At 44.7% G+C, this 21343-nt stretch overlaps 1 protein-coding gene across 3 annotated transcripts in view; it reads right to left on the bottom strand.

Moving 5' to 3' along the window:
- TTC28 (tetratricopeptide repeat domain 28) overlaps positions 1 to 21343 on the bottom strand; it is a 150960-nt gene that overhangs the window by 21856 nt on the left and 107761 nt on the right. For all 3 annotated transcript variants that reach the window (XM_084538758.1, XM_084538757.1, XM_084538759.1), the window contains 7 exons: positions 15163 to 16504; positions 13738 to 14261; positions 12019 to 12128; positions 11601 to 11730; positions 10969 to 11187; positions 8816 to 8981; positions 3846 to 3986 (listed from right to left, as the gene is read on the bottom strand). In XM_084538758.1, coding sequence (XP_084394884.1) covers positions 3846 to 3986; positions 8816 to 8981; positions 10969 to 11187; positions 11601 to 11730; positions 12019 to 12128; positions 13738 to 14261; positions 15163 to 16504 — 2632 coding nt within the window. The remainder of the gene's footprint in view (positions 1 to 3845; positions 3987 to 8815; positions 8982 to 10968; positions 11188 to 11600; positions 11731 to 12018; positions 12129 to 13737; positions 14262 to 15162; positions 16505 to 21343) is intronic.

Consider the following 21343-nt stretch of genomic DNA (forward strand, 5'->3'; position numbering starts at 1 on the left):
CACACTAAAACTACTCAGCACTGTTGAGAACCTGACGAGGTGACTTGTGTGAGACCAAATTTCTTGGCAGCATCAGGATGGATTCAGCACTAAGTCCTCCCCTCTGGATCGCTCTGCCTAGCTTCATTGCAGCAGCTGACTGAGCCAAGCGCACTGTACAGTGCCCAGCTGTTTCTACACTATATAGCACAGATTTTAAAATCTGATCAAAAAATAGAATAGAAATTGTGCTTTCCCAATACTGGGCATTTCTAGTGCCCTGATCCCCATGTACTTAAAGCACACACCTCTACTATATTCCATCTGATATACCACTGAGGAAGGGCAGGGATTCCCCTCCTGCTTATCCAGGATCAAGTGAGCACAAAGAACACTAGTCCAAGCAGAACAGTCCTGGCCTTCCTAAGAAATAGCAATTTGCCAGCAGGTGGCACTCACCAGCCTAGTCGTCGGTGTTAAACATATTTAACAGGCTAATTTATTGCAGGGGATACCAGTTTGATTAATCAGCAGAGCCTCCTTCATCTTGCTTGCACAGCCTAGCAGCTCTAGATTTATCCCTTCACCACTCAGACTGTTTTTTATTAGAACAAAATCAAAGGAATATCATAAATCTTCCACAACCTTTGCATGTCTGTGTACACACAGACAGAGAAAAACCATAGGGAGAGGCTGGACAGAGATCTTTTTTAGCAAGCAGAGCAAACCTGGAGCCCTGACCATCTCTCTCCCCTTCCTCCCTGACCAGTGCAAACAAATAGCTCTCCATGTGGCCTGTCAGGCATCTGAGTCCAGGTGATTTTAATGCAACAAGATGGACACTTTCAGGCAAACACCCCTTCTGTGAAGGGCCAGTGCTGCACAGCAGCAGGTCTGAGCATTTCTACCTTGCTGTTGCAGTGTTCCCTCCCCTGATTTCTGGAACAATAGAATTTGGAGTCCCTGCACACTCTGCAGTGCTGCTAATTTATAATCCTTTGTATAAGGCATCCTGGCCTGCAACAAGCAGAGGAAACAGCACAAACTGGGACTCGGGACTGCCTGCATATATCACTGTTAACTCTGTTTCCACCCTTTGTCTTGGAGATAGAGGAACAAAGCAATGATCCCATGACGTCCTCAGAGAAAGGTGGAAAAAACCCTTGTCATACAAGCCTTGAGCTCAGACTAATTTGGCATGCCACCAGTCTCTCAGGGCCTGGCTTTGCTTGCAGAGGATGAATGTGACTACGCACAGGCAGGAAGGAGCAGTTCATACTGCAGCCAGCATAGCACTGCTCTTGCCTTGGCACTCGTTAACACTCTGAATGGGCGAAATATTACTCATGGCGAAGCACAGCCATTCTGGAGGGCTGAGTCAGACTTACTGTTTTAATGGTCTGACAGTCCTGGGACAAATGGATATCCATCGGGCCTGTCACTTTGCCAGCCTGCCTCAAAAAGTCCTTTCCTAGACATGCAGACCCATACCCACATTCAAGGTCTTGACATACAATACCAAGCTGTGGGAAGCTCTGAAAAAACATTCAAATATCAAGCCCCTGCAGATGCTTTCAAGCACCCACAATTATCTCCAATACCCACCAGTGGTTGCGCATAACCCTCAGGCCACCCAGAACTCTCTGCTTGGGTGGTCTGTACTTGGGCAGCCACAACACTGCCCCCGTATGGTACAGAACCAGGCAGATAAGAAACTCTCCGGCCACTGCTTTCCTAATCTGTCTTCCAAAGGCCTCACACTTTGTCCTTGGCCAGCCAGAATCCCTGCCTTAGCATAGTTTCCAGGAGGATCTGCTCCCTGATCTTGCAAAGCACAGAGGCTGGTTGGGAAACAACAATGTCCTTGTCACAAGTAAATTTGCATCTGAAATTACATTACTCCTTACCTCCTTATTTGCCTTTTACAAACTCCCATTATGATGCATTGTAAAAATAGCCCTCAGGGAAGTATATTTTACACTTAAGCAGTGGCAGGGCTGATTCACATGTTTTCTGCGGGAAGGTAGACAGACTGTGTCCCCCATGATGGTGGAGAGGCCAAAGAAAAGGTGGGGGAGCTATATTCAGGTGATGGCTATGATCATGTTTCTTGCTTGAGCAAAAGATGATGAGCAGGGAAGAAATCAGATTTTAATCTGGTCTAAAAGTCCTACAGAGCAGAGAAAACAGAAGCTGTATAAAACATAAGCAACTGGGACTGTGTCAGGATCTCTTGGCATGAACTGGTTAGACAGCTACTGGACAGCACAGAGATCACTGCAGTGTCCTCCCTTCAGCATCCCTTTTTCCTCTGAAGTCCTCTTCTTCTCAGAAGTCCCTTAAGTTAACTGCCAAACCTAGGCATTTTTGCTTTTCAAAGCAGAGCTGCCAAAAAGCATACTATTCTTTGCTTAAAAGCCAGAATCACCGGGTTACCTGATGACAGCAGCCAGAGGGCACCCATCCAAAACCAATGGCTTCGTTTCAGTCACCCACTTGTCATCAGAAATGGAGACTGGATGGCTCCTAACAGTCCCAGCATGTCTAGGGCCTCATTTTGACATGGGACCTTAACAGCATGTGCAACTCCTGCGCGTGAAGGAACTCACATTGGCCCCAGGCCATATAAACTCCCCCTTGAGGATCTCCAACATTCAAACACAAGATGTGAACACTGCATTCAGGCCTCACAAGAGGAATGCAGGGCCTGCCTTGGCAGCAGGAAAAGGCAAGCTCTTACTCTCAACTGCAAACAGGCCCTACTCCCCTTTCTGCCCTGCACTGCCGAAGCCAAGGCAAACAGAGGCCGTACCTTGATTCACTGCTTGTGAGGCACAACATTGCCATCTCCTGAAGCACGACAGCAGCAATAACCTACATCACTGACCTACAGCTACATGAATTTATGCCAGTATTAGCTGGCAGAAGAACAACTGCACAGAGGCGGAGAGCTGGAGGCCAGAGATGCAAGATGACAATTTGTATTCTTCCTAAATACTCAATTCTGTTGTTTACCCAAAGTCTAAAAGCTCACATTTCCTTGCTAGAACTCTAGGCCAGTACATAGAAATGCTGCCTATTCCATTTTCCTTTCTTAATCTGCTTCCTTCCATGTAGGCTTTCATCTGCTTCATTCCTGAAGCTGCAGGACTCTTTCAAGGATAACTTGTTGCTGTCCCAAGCTCACTGTGCAACATGCACTGTGCTGCATACTGCTCTCTACACTGCTAGATTAGGAAGAACCACGCAGTGTAACAATAGGACAGGTAAGGCTTTCTACGGTTCCTTTCTAGACTCTGTAGCCTCTCGTTTCATCATCTGTGGGACTGAAGCAGACATAAGTACTCAAAGGTTTGGGCAAGACTATAGCACCTGCCCTGAATCTGTGACTCAGCAAACCAGGTACAAAAGAGATGTGGCAGCATCAGCTTTACCACTAGAGCTCCCTGATATTCCCCCATCTGGAGACAAAAGTTGGGCAGGGAGGCCATACACAAGTATCGTGCCTTTCTCTTCATCCCAGTGCAGCTTCTGAAAACATCAGTCATGTTTTCTTCTAGTTCTCCTTCTGATGCTCTTGTGAGGGTGCTTTTAATGAAGTGCTCATATTCCCCCGTTCCTGATATTCTCCTAACAGCTACAAACCAGTTAATTCACAAGACACCTTAGGTAAGCTCCTAGATCTGTGTTCAGGGAAATGCATTTGGCTCCCAAGAAGCAGAAAGACACATAGATGCTGCATAAATGGCCTCCGTCGTGTTCCTCAGGATTGCATTCATCAACAACATCATCGGCTCTACTCTGAGATCACAGCAAGACATTTCATTCTGCTCACTGATCCCCACAGTACAGCACTGTATTCTCACCTGTTCAGGAGGTTGTTCCTGCTGACCATCCTCAGGAAGCCAGTTGGATCAGTCACTGAGTTCAGCTTGTTATTCATCTCCTCATACTGTTGGTCCATGATATCCCCAGCTTCACTTTCAGTCTCACTGCTAGCACAGGCTCTGCAGAGGGAACAGCAGGTTGAAGGAATCATAGGTGCAGGACAGAACAACAGCTTTGTAACAAATGCTCAGCCAGTCTGAGAGAAAATTAATTTCAGACAACCTCAACCAAATGTTAAAGTCAAATCTTCCCTGGATTGCATCTCCTCTCCTGTTAGGCATACAAGATAATAACAGCCCTATACCTTTCTCTTGCCCTGGGCATTCTTAAGGGTTTAAAGCATTACACACAATGACAGAAATACAGGACCCAAATTCCCATGCCCAGCAAACAGATAAGGACTTGTGAAGCTACTGAACAGAAAAGCTGATGTTTGAAGGAAACACCAACTCAGCCCTTGAATTGCCTAAGAACATATGCTACCATATACTTTCCAAAAAAAAAAAAAAAAGAAAAAAAAAAAAAAGACCCTCCAAGCTATGTATGCTCCCTTCACTGGCAAAGCTCAATATACAAAAGACAGCTGTGTTGATGTTCCTATTATACAAACAGGGAAAGATACAAAGAGACAAAAAAAAATGACTCCATCAGTGACACTAGGACAGCAGCAACAGAGACAAATATAGAGAAATATCTAAATGACCATCTTGTCGTAGATTTTCCATCTAAATACTATGGTAACACTTGTTTTTCCTTTGTAAAGGCAGAAAGCAAACAACTATTGTACGTGCATTTTTAACAATCCCTTCCTTTAATTTAGTAAATAATTTGCATCTCATATGGTGCATCACAAGCCTTGGAATTTGTACACTTTAGCTAAAGCTGCTGTGCTGCCTGCATCTCACTTATGCTGCCTTTTAACTTACAGCCTTTCCTCAAGGACACGTTTTTCAATAACAAGCACGTGAATCGAATTATCATATAACAGGTATTTGTGCAGAAAACTATACATGTTGCTGTATGGACCATAGGATAACTTACAAATATACTTCCAGGTCAGTATCATTTAGTAACCTGAGAGAATAAGCCTTAACAAAAGCCATTCAACATTGAAATGGGACTAGTCAAACAACAGTCAGGAAAAAAAAGGGGGGGGGGGATAAGGGTTGGGGGAAGAAAAGGTTGTCAATGGCTGTCTTCTGTATGTTTTTCTTCCAGCTGTAGGCGTGCTGAGTCTTGAGTCCTGGCACAGTTTTAAGTATCACTCATGGTGAATATTTGGAGTTCCTACAAGAGTTAAAAAATCTTGATTTCATGAACCCAAGAGAGCAGGTCACATGTTTTCCCAGAAAAGAAAGGAATCTGTCCCAACACAAATTCAAGCAGTCTTCAAGGTTTCCTCACACTTTATTTTTTTGTAAGTATGTGTTATTTGTCAGTTTAATTAGACAAGCTGAGATGAACGATTTTCAGCACAAAGCAAAGGGCTGCACTGTAGAACCTAACATCACCACAGCAAGTTCCTGATGATACATCCTATGAGAGCATCCCTTCCTCCCAGGAGCAAAAAATGGGAAGATGTGCCACCTTGGTGGTGAAACAGTACCTACAAACATATTTACACCTTTATGGAAGGCAATTGCACTTAAATATCTGCAAAAGCATACAACTACAGTGCACTTTAGCATGCCATGAACTGAGAAGTTGAAGCCAAACAAAAGTTTTCACATGCATGCAGTACATATTCAACTCCTTTTGCTCTTCATTGACAGTCAGAGAACAGCTTCCAGGGACTGCAGGTGACAGTTTCTCCTGGGGGTTTGCCATGCTGGAGTATGGTGGCAATGTGCAATGCTGCAAGGAAGCACTTAATAATACAAGGAAAGTTTCATATCAGAACTTGATATTGACCCACACGGAGCAGACAAGATTTGTTTAATAACCTGCATATAATTTTCAAGTGGGGAAAGAGCTTCTGCCTGTGATCATACCACACCAGCCCACTGATCTCAGAGACAAGCATCAAATCCACAATCCTTAACCAAGAACATACCACCACCATCCCCATGAAAAGAGGAGGAAGCTGACATCACAGTAAATTAAAGACTCATCCCAAAACCTGAAGACTGAAGGACTCCCTTTGCCAGGAAAAGTCTGTGATGACAAATGGTGACCAGAACTGAAAATAGTATCTGCAAACATAAGGAGTAACCACAGATTTTGGTTGTGTACATGCATATCTAGAGGATAAGATTCAACCACTGGTACCTAGAGATGGATGTAACCTTCTGAAAGATGAAACCCTGATCCTTTAAAAGAAGGGTAGATGGAACCAATTCAGTCTTGCTTTTTCTTTCTTGTCCTGCCAGTCAGTATTTGCACCTCAGATGGAGTGACTCTGTTCTTCCAGAAAGAACAGAGAGCTTATGGTCCACATGCACGCACAAGAAAGAACTGCATGAAGTGCCAACATCCAGAACTCATCTGTAAAACCCAGGAAACATGAAGGCTGGAGAGAATAACTTCTGACATTTCCTTTAATAGGAATCACACAGCTCATTTTCAAGCAAGACTTAAAAAATGTATCTCCTAAGGTGTGACTGAAGCCAAGAGAATTTAATGTAAGGCCTGCAAACCACTAGATATCACTACGGACAAGGATAGGCATTAAGTATAGCATTATTTAGTAGCAATAAATTCATGATTATGATCATTCAGATAGCTGTGCTTATGTGCTTGCAGTTTCTCAGGGCTTTAACATGCAGGAAGCTACTCCCCTTTGTCTGTCAATTCTCTTAGACTTTGATTACTCATCTGGTTTAGGTTCCAATTGGTCTTCCTCAGAGTACTTAATAAAAACCCTAGACTAGCATGCAGTTTGTTATTGGTCACAGTGAAATGAATAATCCAGTCAGAGAGCTGTAAAAATCCGTATGTTCCCCTTCAGAAAGCCACCTTCACAACTGTGGAAAGTTACGCACCTTGTCAGAAAGTACAAACCCAAAATGCACCCATATGAGACAACTGGAAGTCCAATACATGCAGATGTGGGTATCACTGGAGGGAGGTATCTGCTGTCCCTACTGCTTCTGGTTTCAAACAGTCTCAACATTATGAGTTAAGCACATAGTCATCTTCTCAGCAGCTCAACTGACCCAATCCTGACAAATCCCTTGTGAGGTTGGTGGGTGATTACAGAAAATGGAAGTTGAGACTGAGTTCTGGACAGACTGGGTCAGAACCTCTAAGACTAACATGATTGCTGACCTTAGATTGACCTGTTCCTGATCCACCATTTTGGCTATCAGCAACAAGAAGCCACCTGTTCATGATCAAAATCTGTTATAGGTACTGCCAGTATTTCAGCAACATGTACAAATGTCCATATTAGCAAGATTCTGGGTCCCTGAATCCCTCCCTCTCACTGAATCACTAGAGCTCATCCTCCCACAATGGCAATACTAAATTTTTTAGTGACACTCCAAAGGAACATCCAGACACCAACATCATACTCAGAGAGAGAGAATCTAACACCATGTTCATGGGAAGTTTTCAGAGTAGTACTATAATTTTTTTCAAATCATTTCGTATCTTATCATTTATGGGTAATCACTGCTATGGTCACAAAAGCATTTATATATAGAAGTAGAACAAACAGAAAGGATGAGCAAATCACTGTGTAGCTAGCCCAAAGGAACAAAAACCCTTTATCTATCTCCTAGCTGTAAAGCTACATAAACCACACAGATCACTGACATAGCTTTTCTCCTTGGAGACTACAGCAGAGAAGCAGAGAAAATGGCTCAAATCAGTTTTCTTCTAGATATATGTTGTCCATCTCAACTCAGGTATCTCTTTCACCTTTCTCATACCAATTAACTTTCCTCTCTTGTGTGGGATAACAATGCATGGTTTATTTATTTTTTTTTTCTGTTTTGGGGAGTGGTTTGCTTTCCTTCTCATTTGCAGCGCGGTTGGTTCAAACATGGCCACAAATCTGCTTGTATTCTGCTGAGAGCACCTCTTAACAAAATGACATGGGTTATGGACTGCTAGGTTTTAGTGCTCTGAAGCAGCGTCTCAAAGATTTTGATCTGTCTTCAGTCTGTCACTAGTGAAGACTTCAGGACTGTACAAATTGTTTAGTTCTTACAAGATTAATGTAAGAATTTTAATGGTAACATGGGTGTCTAAAGTAATCTCAAAGGGTTGCAGAAACCTAGAAGTAATTTATATAGCAAGAGTTTCTCAGTTCTTTGGGCAAATTTCCAATGAAAAGTGGATAAAAAGCATCGTGTGTTCTTTAGGAGACTGATACAATAACTACCCTGTTAAAACAGGAAGGAAGGGAGGGAGGGAGAGAGGAAGCAAGGAAGGAAGGAAGCAAGGAAAACAACCCATTCCACACACTCCCTTAAAACACAACAAAAATCCTGACATATCCTCTCAAGTTAGTGGCGTTCTGGACAGGTTCTTTTCTGGTAATGCAGATGACAAACTTCTCAGTCAAAGTTAGATACGATGCAAATAGCTGCACTCAGGTGAGTAGACATGAAAATATAGAGCACTGAAAAGCTAAAATAAGCTTGGAACAGGCCACGAGCGGTTTATAAGACAAAGACACCTTCTCCTAAACCTTCTAAAAGCTAGTATTTTTGTGGTTTAGAAATAAATAAATAGATAATAAAATAAAAAAAAAAAATAAATTAGGTAGAGCTTTCTCTTCAGTTCCCTAAGTAAAGGTAAAACCAGAAGAAGGCGGCTCTGCAACCTGAACCATCCTGCCCTGCAAACCTTTCAGGGTGCATTCAGCATCCCAGCATAGATGCACATTCTTTAATTTACTTTGGAATTGGTGAAAATAACAAAAGTTATTTGCCAGCTGAACTGTTATCGCTTTCTGGTGAGAAAGTGGGAACCAGGATGTTAAACCCTATGTCCAGCTTACCGGGTATAGTACGAATCCACACCCAGAGCCTCCCGTACACTTGAGATATACTGTTCCAATGCAGAGTTTGTTACTGTTTGCAAAGTCACACTGTTGGCTTCAGGGAAGTCCCCAGCATTTTCAGTCACGCTGTCACCCAGATAATACTCATGAAATTTTAGAATTCCTGCAAGGAAAAAGAATCATGACATTATTTCTGCAGGGGAGGAAGAACACTGCCAGCAACTATCCAGGAAAGCGGAACAGTCCCTAGCACTTGGCATTTCCAGTACAACTGTGGCTATGCATTCTGTGCATTTTTCCGCAGGTCTCTTCCAGACTTCTGAATTACAATTGGTTATTTAAAATCTGGCTTTGTACTTTGCAGACGATAGCTCAAAAGTACTTTGCTTTTATGAGATGCTCAGAATGCATTTGCTATTGCAGCTGTCTTATATAAATTATAAAGCACATCTTCCATGAAAGCATGTGTAAGTCACATTTCAACAGCTATGCATGAAAAATACCTATTAATTGTCTCTGTTCACATACATGTACATTGAACACACAAGGCCTCAAATGCTGAACAAAAATGCTACTACTACAGCAGAAACTTCTCATGTCACACAAAGGTTTTTCATTTTACTTATATGCATGAAAATACATTATATACAAAGAAAGGTGTATTAATGCATAGTAAAATACTAAATGTTAGCATTTCACAATGGATAAAACTTATAAAGAACGATCACTTTTTTGGTTAAGAATTCAACTAATACTCGAGATAAAACCTTCCTCCATTCATACTGCCATAACCTTTCTGATACAATTAATTTTACAGTGCCACAGCCTGTGATCAACAGCAAGAGGCTGCTTTGTATGCCCTGTTTGCATTGACAGCATAGATCAGTTATCAGGAGTGGGGGCATAATGAATAAAGCAGCTCCCTTTGTCACAAATACAGAATCAGTGAAGAGGTTCTAAAGGCACAATTTCAGTGGGATAATGAGGATGCTGGGCTGTCATTGAAGCTACTCTCCACCATCAGTAATGAGATGAGAAGGGATGGAGTCACTCCTGAAGAGCTCCCCAGAAAAGCTGTTCAAGAGGAAACCTGCATGTTAAAGACAAAAGCACCAGTGTCCCTCTCCTTCCTCATACCTGTCAGTGCCTTTAAGGAGCTAGTCACAAACCCATGTACTTGGAGAGCACAGCTGCACTTGTACACGACCCAGATGGGCAAGGAGGAGACTGGTTGTGAAGGCTGGTGGCAAATTCTGCACTACTGATTCATATAATTCTAGTATACTCAGCTTGATCTCAATACTACAGAATTAGTGACATTTTATTGTGCAAAGTACAGAACTAAAGAGCCACTTAGTGCCAAGGATGCATAGCAGGATGACATCATCTTAAACTTATACCATCAATATTACAAGACGCCCCACAAAAGAACATCTTCCAATCACTGTCATCCCATGTGAAATACGCTAATGTCTGCTTCCCTTCCCAAACTGTTTTTGGTGTAATCTGAATAGTGCTTTTGGTGTAATCTGAATAGTGCTTTTTTTTCTCTTCAGCTTTGTTATGGTGAAGGGCTGCAATTATTAAATTATATCCAGAAAGAATTCATGAAAATTTAGTCATCATTTTATTAGATAATGAAAAACAGCTGCCTGCAAAAAGCAATCCTCTTCAAATTAATCCTCCTTGCTCTCCTGTGATAAGCATTTCCACATTCATATGAGCGGAATTCAGAGGATCAGGCAGTTCAATGATGTATCAGGAAGCAAGGATGCCCTTCTGTTTTCTGCAATCCAGTTCAGTGAATAAATGCCAAAAGCTTTTGGAACAATAAAGCACAGAAATATAATTAAAGTAAGCATTCTTATCCATTAAAGATTCTCACAGACCAAGGTACTTGGAATCCCATTACCACTCTGCATTGCTGTGTGGGAAAAACATACAGATTAGAGGTCAAAAAATGGAAATATTAAACACCTGAGACATTTCCGTCTCCAGATGAATGTCAAAATCCTTGTATGGAAGTCCTAAGAACTTCTATGCCATTATTGCTGTGGCTATGCCACCATTTCCCGTCTATTTAGCTCCAAGGTTCTGGATCCAAAGGATTGCTTTTGTTCATAGGCTCTCACCTCCAAAAGGGACCTCACCTGCCCCAGGAGCCAGCAGCCAGCTGTACAGGTAACCTGCTGCCAGTGAGTAGTAGAGAACAAGTCCCCTCTGGCCATTCACTGTCTCCAGGACCTGGTCAATGGTCACTGGAGAATACGGATCAGAGTCCTGCTGCCCAGTCTGGCGTTCCACGAGCAGATCAGCAAATGCCCTTGTTCGTCCTCTCTCTGCTACTGCCAAAGCTTCATCATGGTGACCTGAAAAGACAAAGCCATGTCTCAGACCTGACACCAACATGGTCTGCAATGAGCAGTGCGGGAACAGGGACAGGTGCTATCCCAGCTCAAACACAAACCTAGTGAAACAGCATCACCGCATTTATTTCTGGAAAGAGCAGTCCAGCGCTGGACTATGGTCCCACAGATCATGGCTGCAAGCACTAACGTGATGTATGGGGAAACGAGTCACAAAGTCAAATGACTGGAGAAAGCATGGAAGACTATCGTGCCTGAAACCCAAAGAGACCCTTACTTCTGCCCTGGCAAACAAACGCTATGCTTCATCACACTGGTAAGAGCAAAGGTTGTAGCACGAACTGTCTCCCTGCATCTTTAGTCAAACTGTGGCACAAGCTTGGAGTTCAGACCCAGCAGGCAATGGTGTCTCTTACCTAGGCTGACAAGTACTCGTTGCAGGGCCTGATAGGAAGATGTCTGCAGATCGAAGAGTGACAGCTTGTAATCTGTGCTCAGCTGCACCTCATGTCGGATAGTTTCAAACAGTGCCGAGGCCCGGTACAGCTAGTGGGGGGAAAACAGCCATGGTGACTCCCTAAACAGATACAGCACATAGTGCTGACTAGGAGAGCGGGATCCAGGGGCCACCATAGCCACAGAGGGGAGGTCCGCCTCAGACAGCCCCTCAGGACATCAGCATCCCCAGCTGAGAGCAGTGGGCTGGGAATGGAACAAGAAAGCACATGGGCTCAGTGCATCATACACCCTGTCCCAGGATGCATCAGACATTTCCTCCTTCTAGGACAGAAATGACCCACAGGACTCATAAGCATAGGGCAGGCCATGGAATACCTGGTGCTGAGACTCCTCCAGGTTCCCACTTGCCCAGAGGGAAAGGCCAAGGCCATGGCGGATTTTGGCTTCATCTTCTCTGCGTCCCAGCTGCTCTGCCAGCCTCAGTCCTGAAAAGCAGTCATAGTGAGAGAGGGCTGGAGGGAGAAGTGGCTTTAGCCTCCAGGTGGAACATTCCTCCTGCCTCAGCTGCCTGGGGGGATGACGGCTCAGGTGGGCCACATGTCTCCCTGGTGCCTGTGGCAGGCAGACAGCGGTGCTGGATGCCAGCAGTGAGATGTCAGCTGCAGCACTGCTAATCAGCGGCTGCTTACACTCGAATCAACACCTGCATGAGAGGTGCCTAAGCAAGACAGACATCGCCATTGACCAAGACACAACCCAGGTGAGGTTAAGGTGCAATCCCAAGACACTCTGTATGCTTCTACCAGGAAGTTTGACTTTTAAATCTTAAAAGCCACACAGACAATCAAAATCACACTGAACTGCCAAACATTACCAGAGAAGAGGCTTTTGCCACATTACTTGGTCATTTCCCACTAGCTATTCCAGCATCCTGGAAGGTTTCTCTACTGAGCCAGAACTGAGGGCAGGGTCCTGGCATGAGCGACATAAAGCGCATTTTACTTCCAGCAGCACCTTCTTGTTTGTCCCCTGCTTCCATCACACTCTAAGCCTCCCACCTCCATGGGCCCTGCTGCTGCCCACAAGGATGCTCTTATATACCTCAAGTTTCCTACAGACTGGAGAAGGGGAGGCCTGGTTGTGACCAGGCATCTCAGCAGCAACCAGCATTTACTTTTTTCTTTTCTTTTCATGAATCTTTCATCACACAAGGAAAAGGAGCTGCAAATAATTTATTTCCTTCCAATTTAATTGAACTCAGGTTGTTCGAATCCTGTCAAAGTCATTTTCAAAAAAAAAAAAAAAAAAAAGACTAGCTGATATAATTAATCCTTCAGCTTCCAACTTCATACGTTCCTACTACATTGCTCATCTCCTCCATCAGAGAGCTACCGCCTTGAACGAATGCTGCATGCATGCTGGAATCTTATTCAGCAGCACAAGCCAGAGGCCTGCGCTGGTCCTGGCACTCAGCAGAGGGCAGATGGCTTCTGAACACCGAGGGCTGCCCCTCCCAACCAAACAAGAGTTGTGTTCACTCTCAGCTTACAGGACACTCGCCCATCTGGTCTCACTCTCATTGGAGCTCAGAAAGAAAAGCCAGGTGGTAAGCAGCAAAGCACAGCTCAGCACAAATTAGTTCCAGACCTCCTTTTGGATGTGTATATCCTTACCCATGCAGCCAATTCCTGGGATGCAGTGCTATCTACAGAGAGGGTTTACACCTTCAATGCTCAGGCACAAGCAGGCTTTACAAAGACTCTCATTAGACGCAGCCTGGATTCAAGCTCAGAGCTGGATGAGAAGCCCCCAGGAAGGAAGAGACTGCTCTGCTCAACACTCTCTTCACAGGATGCCAGGAAGGCTCTGACTGACATGGCGTGCTGACCAGAACAACTTTCTTGTGTAGCTACTCACATGGATGCTTGACAGTAGCTATGTATGTCTGTAAGAGCTTTTGCATCTAAGTCACTGTCAAACCCATTCTATTAGTGCCACATCCACAGTACCTCACTTCTCTCCATGGGTTCAATCCTCCCTCCTACTCCCCTACGTCTATCACAACATGCTATGTTGGAAGATTCAGCCTCTTACCTTCCTGCAGGTACATCACAGCCTGAGAGTAGTTCTGCAAGGCATGATGAGTCCTTCCCAGACTGCTGTAGGATACAGTTTTGGCTACAAGATCATTCATTTGTGCTGCAATGCTGAGATGCTGCTCCTGATAAACTACCGCCCTCTCGTAGGTGCCCAACGACTCGTAGGTCAGACCCAGGTTCCCGTAGGCTCGGCCTTGGCAAGTGGGATTGTTGGTCTCCTCCGCAATCTGCAAGTCTAGCTGGTGATACTGCAGGGCTGTGTCATACTCTCCCATCTGCTGATAGACCCCACCAAGGCCGCAGGCAGCATCACTCTCCAGAGCTCGGTCCTTCATCTCTCGAGCAATGTTCAGCTGGCGTTCCAGGCAAGAAATGGCTTGTTCGTAATTCCCCAGCTGGCTGTGCAGGCTCCCCAGCTCCCCATAGGCCTGGGCTTTGTTAAACGCCTCCCCCAACTCATGTGCCACCACAAGCCTCTTCTCAAAGCATACCAGAGCCTGCTGCAAACTTCCCATAGCTCTACAAGGGAAGAAAACAGCATTGATTTTGCCAATATTTTCTTGAAATATAATGTTTTGTCGCTTCCTTTAGAGGTCATCTCAAATCTTTCAGGCAAAGACAAATGTTTTCCCCCTAGGAGTCATGCTCAGTATCTTTGAATCACCATCCTTCTTCTGCTACCCTATAAGACTCTTGCTCCAAGGACAGAGCAACATCAGCTCCATTACTCGAGCCAGTAGCAGAGACAAAATCATTTTCTTCCCAGAATCCAGAGGACTCTGTTACTTGGTCCTACGCCATATCCCTGTGCATGTATACAATGGCCACACAAACACATCCTGCCATTAACATAATGCAACCATTTTGACTTGTCTAGACATCAACCTCCCTGCCCTCTACTGCATATTTAGACCGCCCCCAACAAGCCAGCCAAGCTTCACTTATAACCAGTTTGCATGCACACTTCAGCCCCACAGCCTGTTATCTCCCTTTTCCTCATGCTCAGCCCTACCCCTGTTCTCATCTGTGTATTCCCACATGCTCTCTAAGTAGCAGGCAACCTTCCCCACGCTGTGCACTATGCAGGCACACACACAGGCCACCTTCTCATATTTCTGCGTGCATCCCATACCTCTCTCCTCTGTTGTATCAATGTTTCCCCTCAACATACACAAGCACACCTCCTGCCAGTGCCTCTAGGCAAGCACAGGTGTGCACAGATACAAATGCTCCCATGCACATGCTCCTCCCAGCAGCCCACTGGCTTCCAGTGCACCAGGTGGGCTCACAGGAACTCACCAGGACCAGGATCATACGGACTATAACACTTGGCAATACTGAACAACAGAGGCCTTTCTGTGTGCTTTAACAGACTGCATTTCACTGACTTTTGTTGCAATACACATGCAACGCTCCTTACCTGTGTCCATTGCCCAGGCCCCGGTAGGCCTTTGCTTGATCTTGCATGCGGTTCAGGCTTTGAGCCACCGACAGGTACTGCTCGTAATACTTTATAGCTTCCTCAAAATCTCCCAGAGCTTCATAACAATCTCCCAGGTTCCCATATGCTCGGCCTCGATCTAACACAGATTCATTTCCGCTGAGCTGCTGCAGCATGGCCAGCTGCTGTTCAAAGTAGCCAATAGCTTCCTCCATGACATTCATGTTCATCTTGGTAATGCCCATGTTACCGTAGACTTGGGCTTCTATGCTGGGGTCCTTCAACTTCTGCCCAAGATCCAGTTGTTCTTCATAACACTTGAATGCCATAGTGTACTTCCCAAGTGACATGTATACTGCAGCAAGGTGACCGTGTGCTCTGCATTCACCTGACACATCACCCAGCTCCTGGTACACCTCCAGCTCCTGTGTATGGTAACCTAAAGCCTTATCACACTTCTGTATCATTCTGTATGCAGAGCCCAAGGCTGCATAGGCGCTGGCTTCCAATCTCCTGTCTGTAACATGATGGGCTAAGCTCAATTGCTGCTCATAAAATTTTATTGCACCACTTATGTCTTTTTTACAGACAAAAATATCCCCCAAGTTCCCCAGAGCTCGGAATTTGGCCTGGGAATTGTTCAGAGACTGTGCCAGGGACAACAGATACTTTTGACACTCCTCTGCTTTGTTGAAGTCCATCAAGGCTTTGAAGGCCAGGCCCAGGTTGCAATAAGCTTTGGCTTGGCTCAGCTTGTCATGAAGATCCTTTGCTAAGGCAAGATCCTGCTCATAGTACTTAACAGCCTCTTCGTAGTTCCCAAGGCAGTAATGGGCATAGCCAAGGTTATGGCAAACTTTCCCCTCCCCTTCCATGTCCTGTAGCTCTGGGGACAAGCGCAGGTACTGCTCGTAGTAAGGTGCAGCCTGCACAAACTCTCCTCGTGAGCAGTGGAAGTTGCCCAAATTGCTGAGGGCCCGTGCTTCACTCTGGATGTCTCGCAGCTCCCGGGCAATGTTGAGATGATTTTGGTAGTGCTGCAGAGCACGGTCATGGGCACCCAGTGCTTGATAGGCAACTGCTAAGTTCCCATGTGTAGATGCTTGAGAGGCTCGGTCATTTACTTCCATAGAAATCTGCAGCTCCTGCCGATGGTACTTGACAGCTTGGTCATACATGCCCAGAGCGTTGTAAGCATTGCCCATGTTGCCATAGGCCCGGCCCTGGGCCGCATAATCACTCAGCTCCTGAGCTATGGACAGATGTGTCTTATGCAGCCGCAGTGCAGTGTCATAGTCACCTTTCATCTGGTGAATGATTCCTGAAAAATAGCAGAAACGGGTTCAAAGAAACCAGTCTGTCCTGGTAACCCTTCTGTAACACCTTGCTATGCCAGGACTTTTCTGCAACCCATCCTTCAGCAGCCCACGGCCTGGCCCTTTCCCCACGCTCTCTACAGGGAACCCCATCCCTTCCCCACAGCACCCCGATGCATAACTGGCACAGCCGATGCAGCACAGCCTTTCTCAAGGGAACTTGGTAGCTCCCTGATGTCTTTGCCCAGCTCCTTGCCCACTTCTCCCTCAGCTCTGCTGGGCCCATGGCTCCACCTGATCATCAGCTCTCTGCCAGACACATGCTGCTGTTTCCCTGTGTGACGAGGGAATGCAGTGGCAGCAAGGATGAGCTGCACTGAGCTCAGTGATGTGCTGGGCTTGCAAGCTGCTACATACAGCTGAGTGCTCCCAGGAAAGGGCACCAACTTCTGCAGAAAAACCACTGAGTGACTACAGGGTGTGGAACTGGACTGGACACAAAGCTAAATAAGGTAGGAACTGTGAAAAGCAGCCGCTGTCAAAATGTCCCATTGCTGCAGCAACTACAGTAGAAGGAATTAGCTAAATTTCTCCCCAGAATGCAGCAGGCGCTATCTGAGCTGGAAGCAGGCAGAACCAGCACTGCCTCAAGGATGCTGGAGTTCACACTCCCGGCTCCATCTCCTAATGTGGTTTTTCTTCTAGCCAGCACCTCCGCATGCCAGCATGACATAACACAGCAGCCCCACCTGTGAGAAAGCTAAACACACAGCTCATTGCAAAACATATCTGAAAACCCAGGGTTTCCAAAATGAGTGAACAAGTAAACATTTCCTAATCTCTTACTACTAAACAGATTCCTCAAGGAGGTGAGACAGGCAGTTCTCTACCAGAGCTGCTTTGAACCTCCTGGGAGGAATCAAGCGTAGGAAAGCACTCAGCTTGAAGTGACGGTAAAAGGGAAGGAGAACAGAAATCAGGCTAAAAGCAAAACTGAGTTCACCCGACTGTCTAGATAACTTGTTCTATGATGAGATGCTCTTTATGTCAGGGTCAGAAAGCAGAGAAGAGGACAAACATTGTTAAAATTACTGAGTAGTGCCTTTGCACAAATGAAGTGAGTACTACAGTGAAATGTAACAAAAAACAGCGAAGAAGCAAGCACTTCTGAGACAGGGAAGGATAGGAATATTATACAGGAAGGATTGGACAACCTTGTGTATTAGAGCAACAGGAACAGTGTCATGAAGTTCAAGAGTAAAATATGCAAAGACACGCACTTCACGACTAATAGCAAGAATTTCTACTACAAGGGTAGGGAATCATCATTTGGAAATAAAATGAGAACCTATCCAGTGAGCTGATGTATTTCCAGTAAAGAAAGACAAATGTGATTCCTGTTGGATGCAAAAGACTAGCAGTTTAGAGAGCAACGTTGGTGTTACTACTGAGAGGCATCAGCCCTGGAAATTATTTTGACCATCAGAGTGCTGAAGCTCCAGAATAGCCCTATAGTATAGTAGTATACGACTTTATACAGTATAGTAGTATAGAAACAACCAAAATATTACTGTTAAAATGGGATTGCTTAGTTTATGAATCACAGTGTTAATATTACATGGCATGTGCAATAACAGGAGACTGGATTCAGCACCTCAGGACACATCTTGCATCGCTCTTAGCTGAATCACGGATTCCTCTAGTTGCTCTAAGCTTCTACACCTTTTCTGGGAGAGTAACTGAAGTCAGCAATGTCAGCAAAATTATTATTAATTAAACAATTTAACTAAAGGGAAAAAAGGAAAAGAGGAAAAGGGGAGGAAAAAAAAAAAACAACAACAACAAGCAAAGGCTGTGTGGAAGTGCAGAGGAAAGAAATTACTCTCTACTTCCCACAAATGAGAGATGCTTGACCACATCCTTGCAGCAGGGCCTCAACACACGTAGCTGGTGTTCGGGAGGACAGACGTTTTCACAACAAGAGCCCACCCCTCCCCTCTTCTTCCCTTTTCCACCTTTTACTGCTGAGTGTGACATCATATGGCATGGTTGGTTTAGGTCAGCTGCCCTGGTGATGTTCCTTTCTCACTTTTTGCCCGCCCCCAGCCTGCTGGCTCTGGGGGGGGTTGGAGGGAGTCCTGATGCAGTGCCAGCACTGCTCAGCAGCAGACACAACCCTGGTGTGATACCAGGGCTGTTCTAGCTACAAGTACAGAGCACGGCACTGTGTGGGCTGCTGCAAGGAAAGTTAAGATCCCAGCCAGACCCAGTACACCATGGAAACTGCTATTGCATTAGTTTGTTAGAGCTGTCACCCATCTGTTGTGGCCATGTAAGGAAGAAAGATCCCAAAATACACTGTCACTTCAAAACATCAGCATTCTGACTCATTCTTACAGCTATAATCATTGACTGCATAGCAGACAGTCTTCTGGTCAAGCAGCTGGACTATATCCTTGAAATAGCATATAAAGAACACAGCAGAACAGATCCAAGCCCAGAAGCTAGCAGACCTGAGGGGAGACAAAGAGATAGCCTTTACTGCCTTATATCATGTACTGCTACAAAATTAGTGCAAATTACATTCATGCACAAGCTCTTTTTTCTTTCCTTAATGATGAATACAGATAGAACTGTGTAGAATACTTGTATAGAGCATCAGCAAAGTAATTGTGTTCTGCCTGTTAAATCACCGATTTTCCAATCCAGGCAACAAATTGATAAGGGAAGAGGGAAAATGTCAGACTAACTTTGAAACGATTGCAGTTCCTGGGCTGGAGCCCGGAAGGGGGTTGGAGCAGAAGTTAAAGGGAGCTTCAGTCTCCTGTTAGTATCGGCCAAAGCAGAACAAACCTTTCAGTCACGGTGGAGTCACAGCCGTGCTACAGCCTGCAGCATAGACTAAAATAACATTGCTCTTGACTGAAGCTGCTCTTTTGGAGTGAAATGCAAACATGTTGAAAGTTGAAAAAAAGTGGTTTTGTAGGTCTCCCACCTACAGGGTGGGAGAACAACATCCCAGCCCCCTTCTGGGTGCTGACTGGAGAGCCTGACAGCATCCACCGCCTGGGTGTGCTCTGATGCAACGCCCTGCAGCTGGCGGATGCCTGCGGGCAAAGAGAGATGAGGGAAGGGGGTCTTGGGTGAGTTCCCCACTCCTTCAGCAACTGGGGACAATGTAACAACCATTTTGTGACTTTTGCTCCTCACGATGCTCGCCTGCATCTTCACTACATTGCCTCAGTACCCTCTAAAGGGAACAAGCTGCAAACTCAAAACAACTTTGCACCCTGCAAGTCCAGTATAGAGCACTCAAACACTCCCTCATCTTCCAGCTTTTTATGTTGCTTCTAGGAGGCGGTGTGTAGAGACACCATCATATTCGCTGTGCCATCTTCTGAATTTTACATCAAGGCTCACTGAATTTTCTAGTGAGCACTTTACAAAGGTAAATATGATGGAAGACACAACAACTGAAAAAAGGTAGCTAAAATTTAGAAATACATACTAATCCTATGGGTAAGAATTTAACAATTTTGACATATTCCCAAGACCATATTCAATGAAATTAATATAGTTCTAATTTTACAAGCTGAATATTGCAGTTTTACCTTAACTGAGGTGCAACATTTCAGAATAAGAATTGATGCATGAACACACTACCCCTTCAAACAGCTCCCCTTCCCCTGTAATATTAGGGAGAGAGAAAGATTAAGGCTTTCAGGAGGTTATTCTTGTTTGGGTTTTGGAGGGGTAATTTCAGTACTAAAAAGATCTCTGCAGAAATTCTCAGGTAATAGTTTTTACATTCTTACTCTTGACATTTTGTGTGTGTTTTATTTATTTTTTAATGATGACCTGAAAATTAAAGATTGATCACCCAAGAAAGTCTCTTAAATGTTTTGAAGTACAGATGCTGAAAAAACAATTTTTTGTAACGCAAAAACTTTCTTCAAGCAAAACCAGAACGTCATCATCTTATTACTGTACTTTTTAGTGAATTTGCTGTGATGATTAAGAAAAACTGACAGTTGTGCTTCCCTGAGAATAATCAGCCCTCTGTTTGTACATCCTAAATAGACACTCTTTTGCCCTCCAACATGACACACCTCAAGATACACACACTTCACAGAGACGCAGAGCTCAGTGTTTGGGGCTGCTGCAGCTTCAGCATCTGCCAAGGTTTTATCTGACACACAAAGCTTCTCCCTGTCTATGAATACAACACTGACTTTTACTTTCTCCTACAAGTTACTTGGGGATTTGAAATGATTATCTGTGGAACTAGGCTAAATGTTCTATAATACTCTTTACTTGCAAATAAACCAAGGTTCTACAGACCAAAATGAAGCATATGTGCCTCTACCTTAATACAGGCAGCCCATCCAACTTTGAGCAGCAAGCACATAAAAGAGAGGCGCAGAAGTTCTCTTGTAACTGCAAAAAGATGATAAGCACCTAGGGAGAGACTTAAACTGTGTTTTAATAATAATCTGAAGTGTCCTCTCTGCATCATAAGAGGAACTGTTAATAAGCTCTGCAGAGGCTGAAAAGCCAGCTCTCTACATGGAGCCTTGGCATTTGGAAACACCATCTGCTTTGCAAAGGTTGACAATCTGAGACTTCTGGTTAAGCTCCAGATCTCCTTGTTGTGAAGGGCTCAATAACTTGCGAGTTGCCCTCAGTCCATTACCTTCTGCTTACCGAGTCGCAGAGTGCATTATCTCTCCCTGCAGAGCGCTACAGCAGCTGGGCTATGTTATATTCTGTGTCTGTCTTGCTCAGCATTAGATAGTACACTTAAGAGAGCTTTCCATCTAAATCAGTGAAATGCAAACAGAAAA

Source organism: Aythya ferina (assembly GCF_964211825.1).
Source record: "Aythya ferina genome assembly, chromosome: 17".
Lineage (NCBI taxonomy): Eukaryota > Metazoa > Chordata > Aves > Anseriformes > Anatidae > Aythya > Aythya ferina.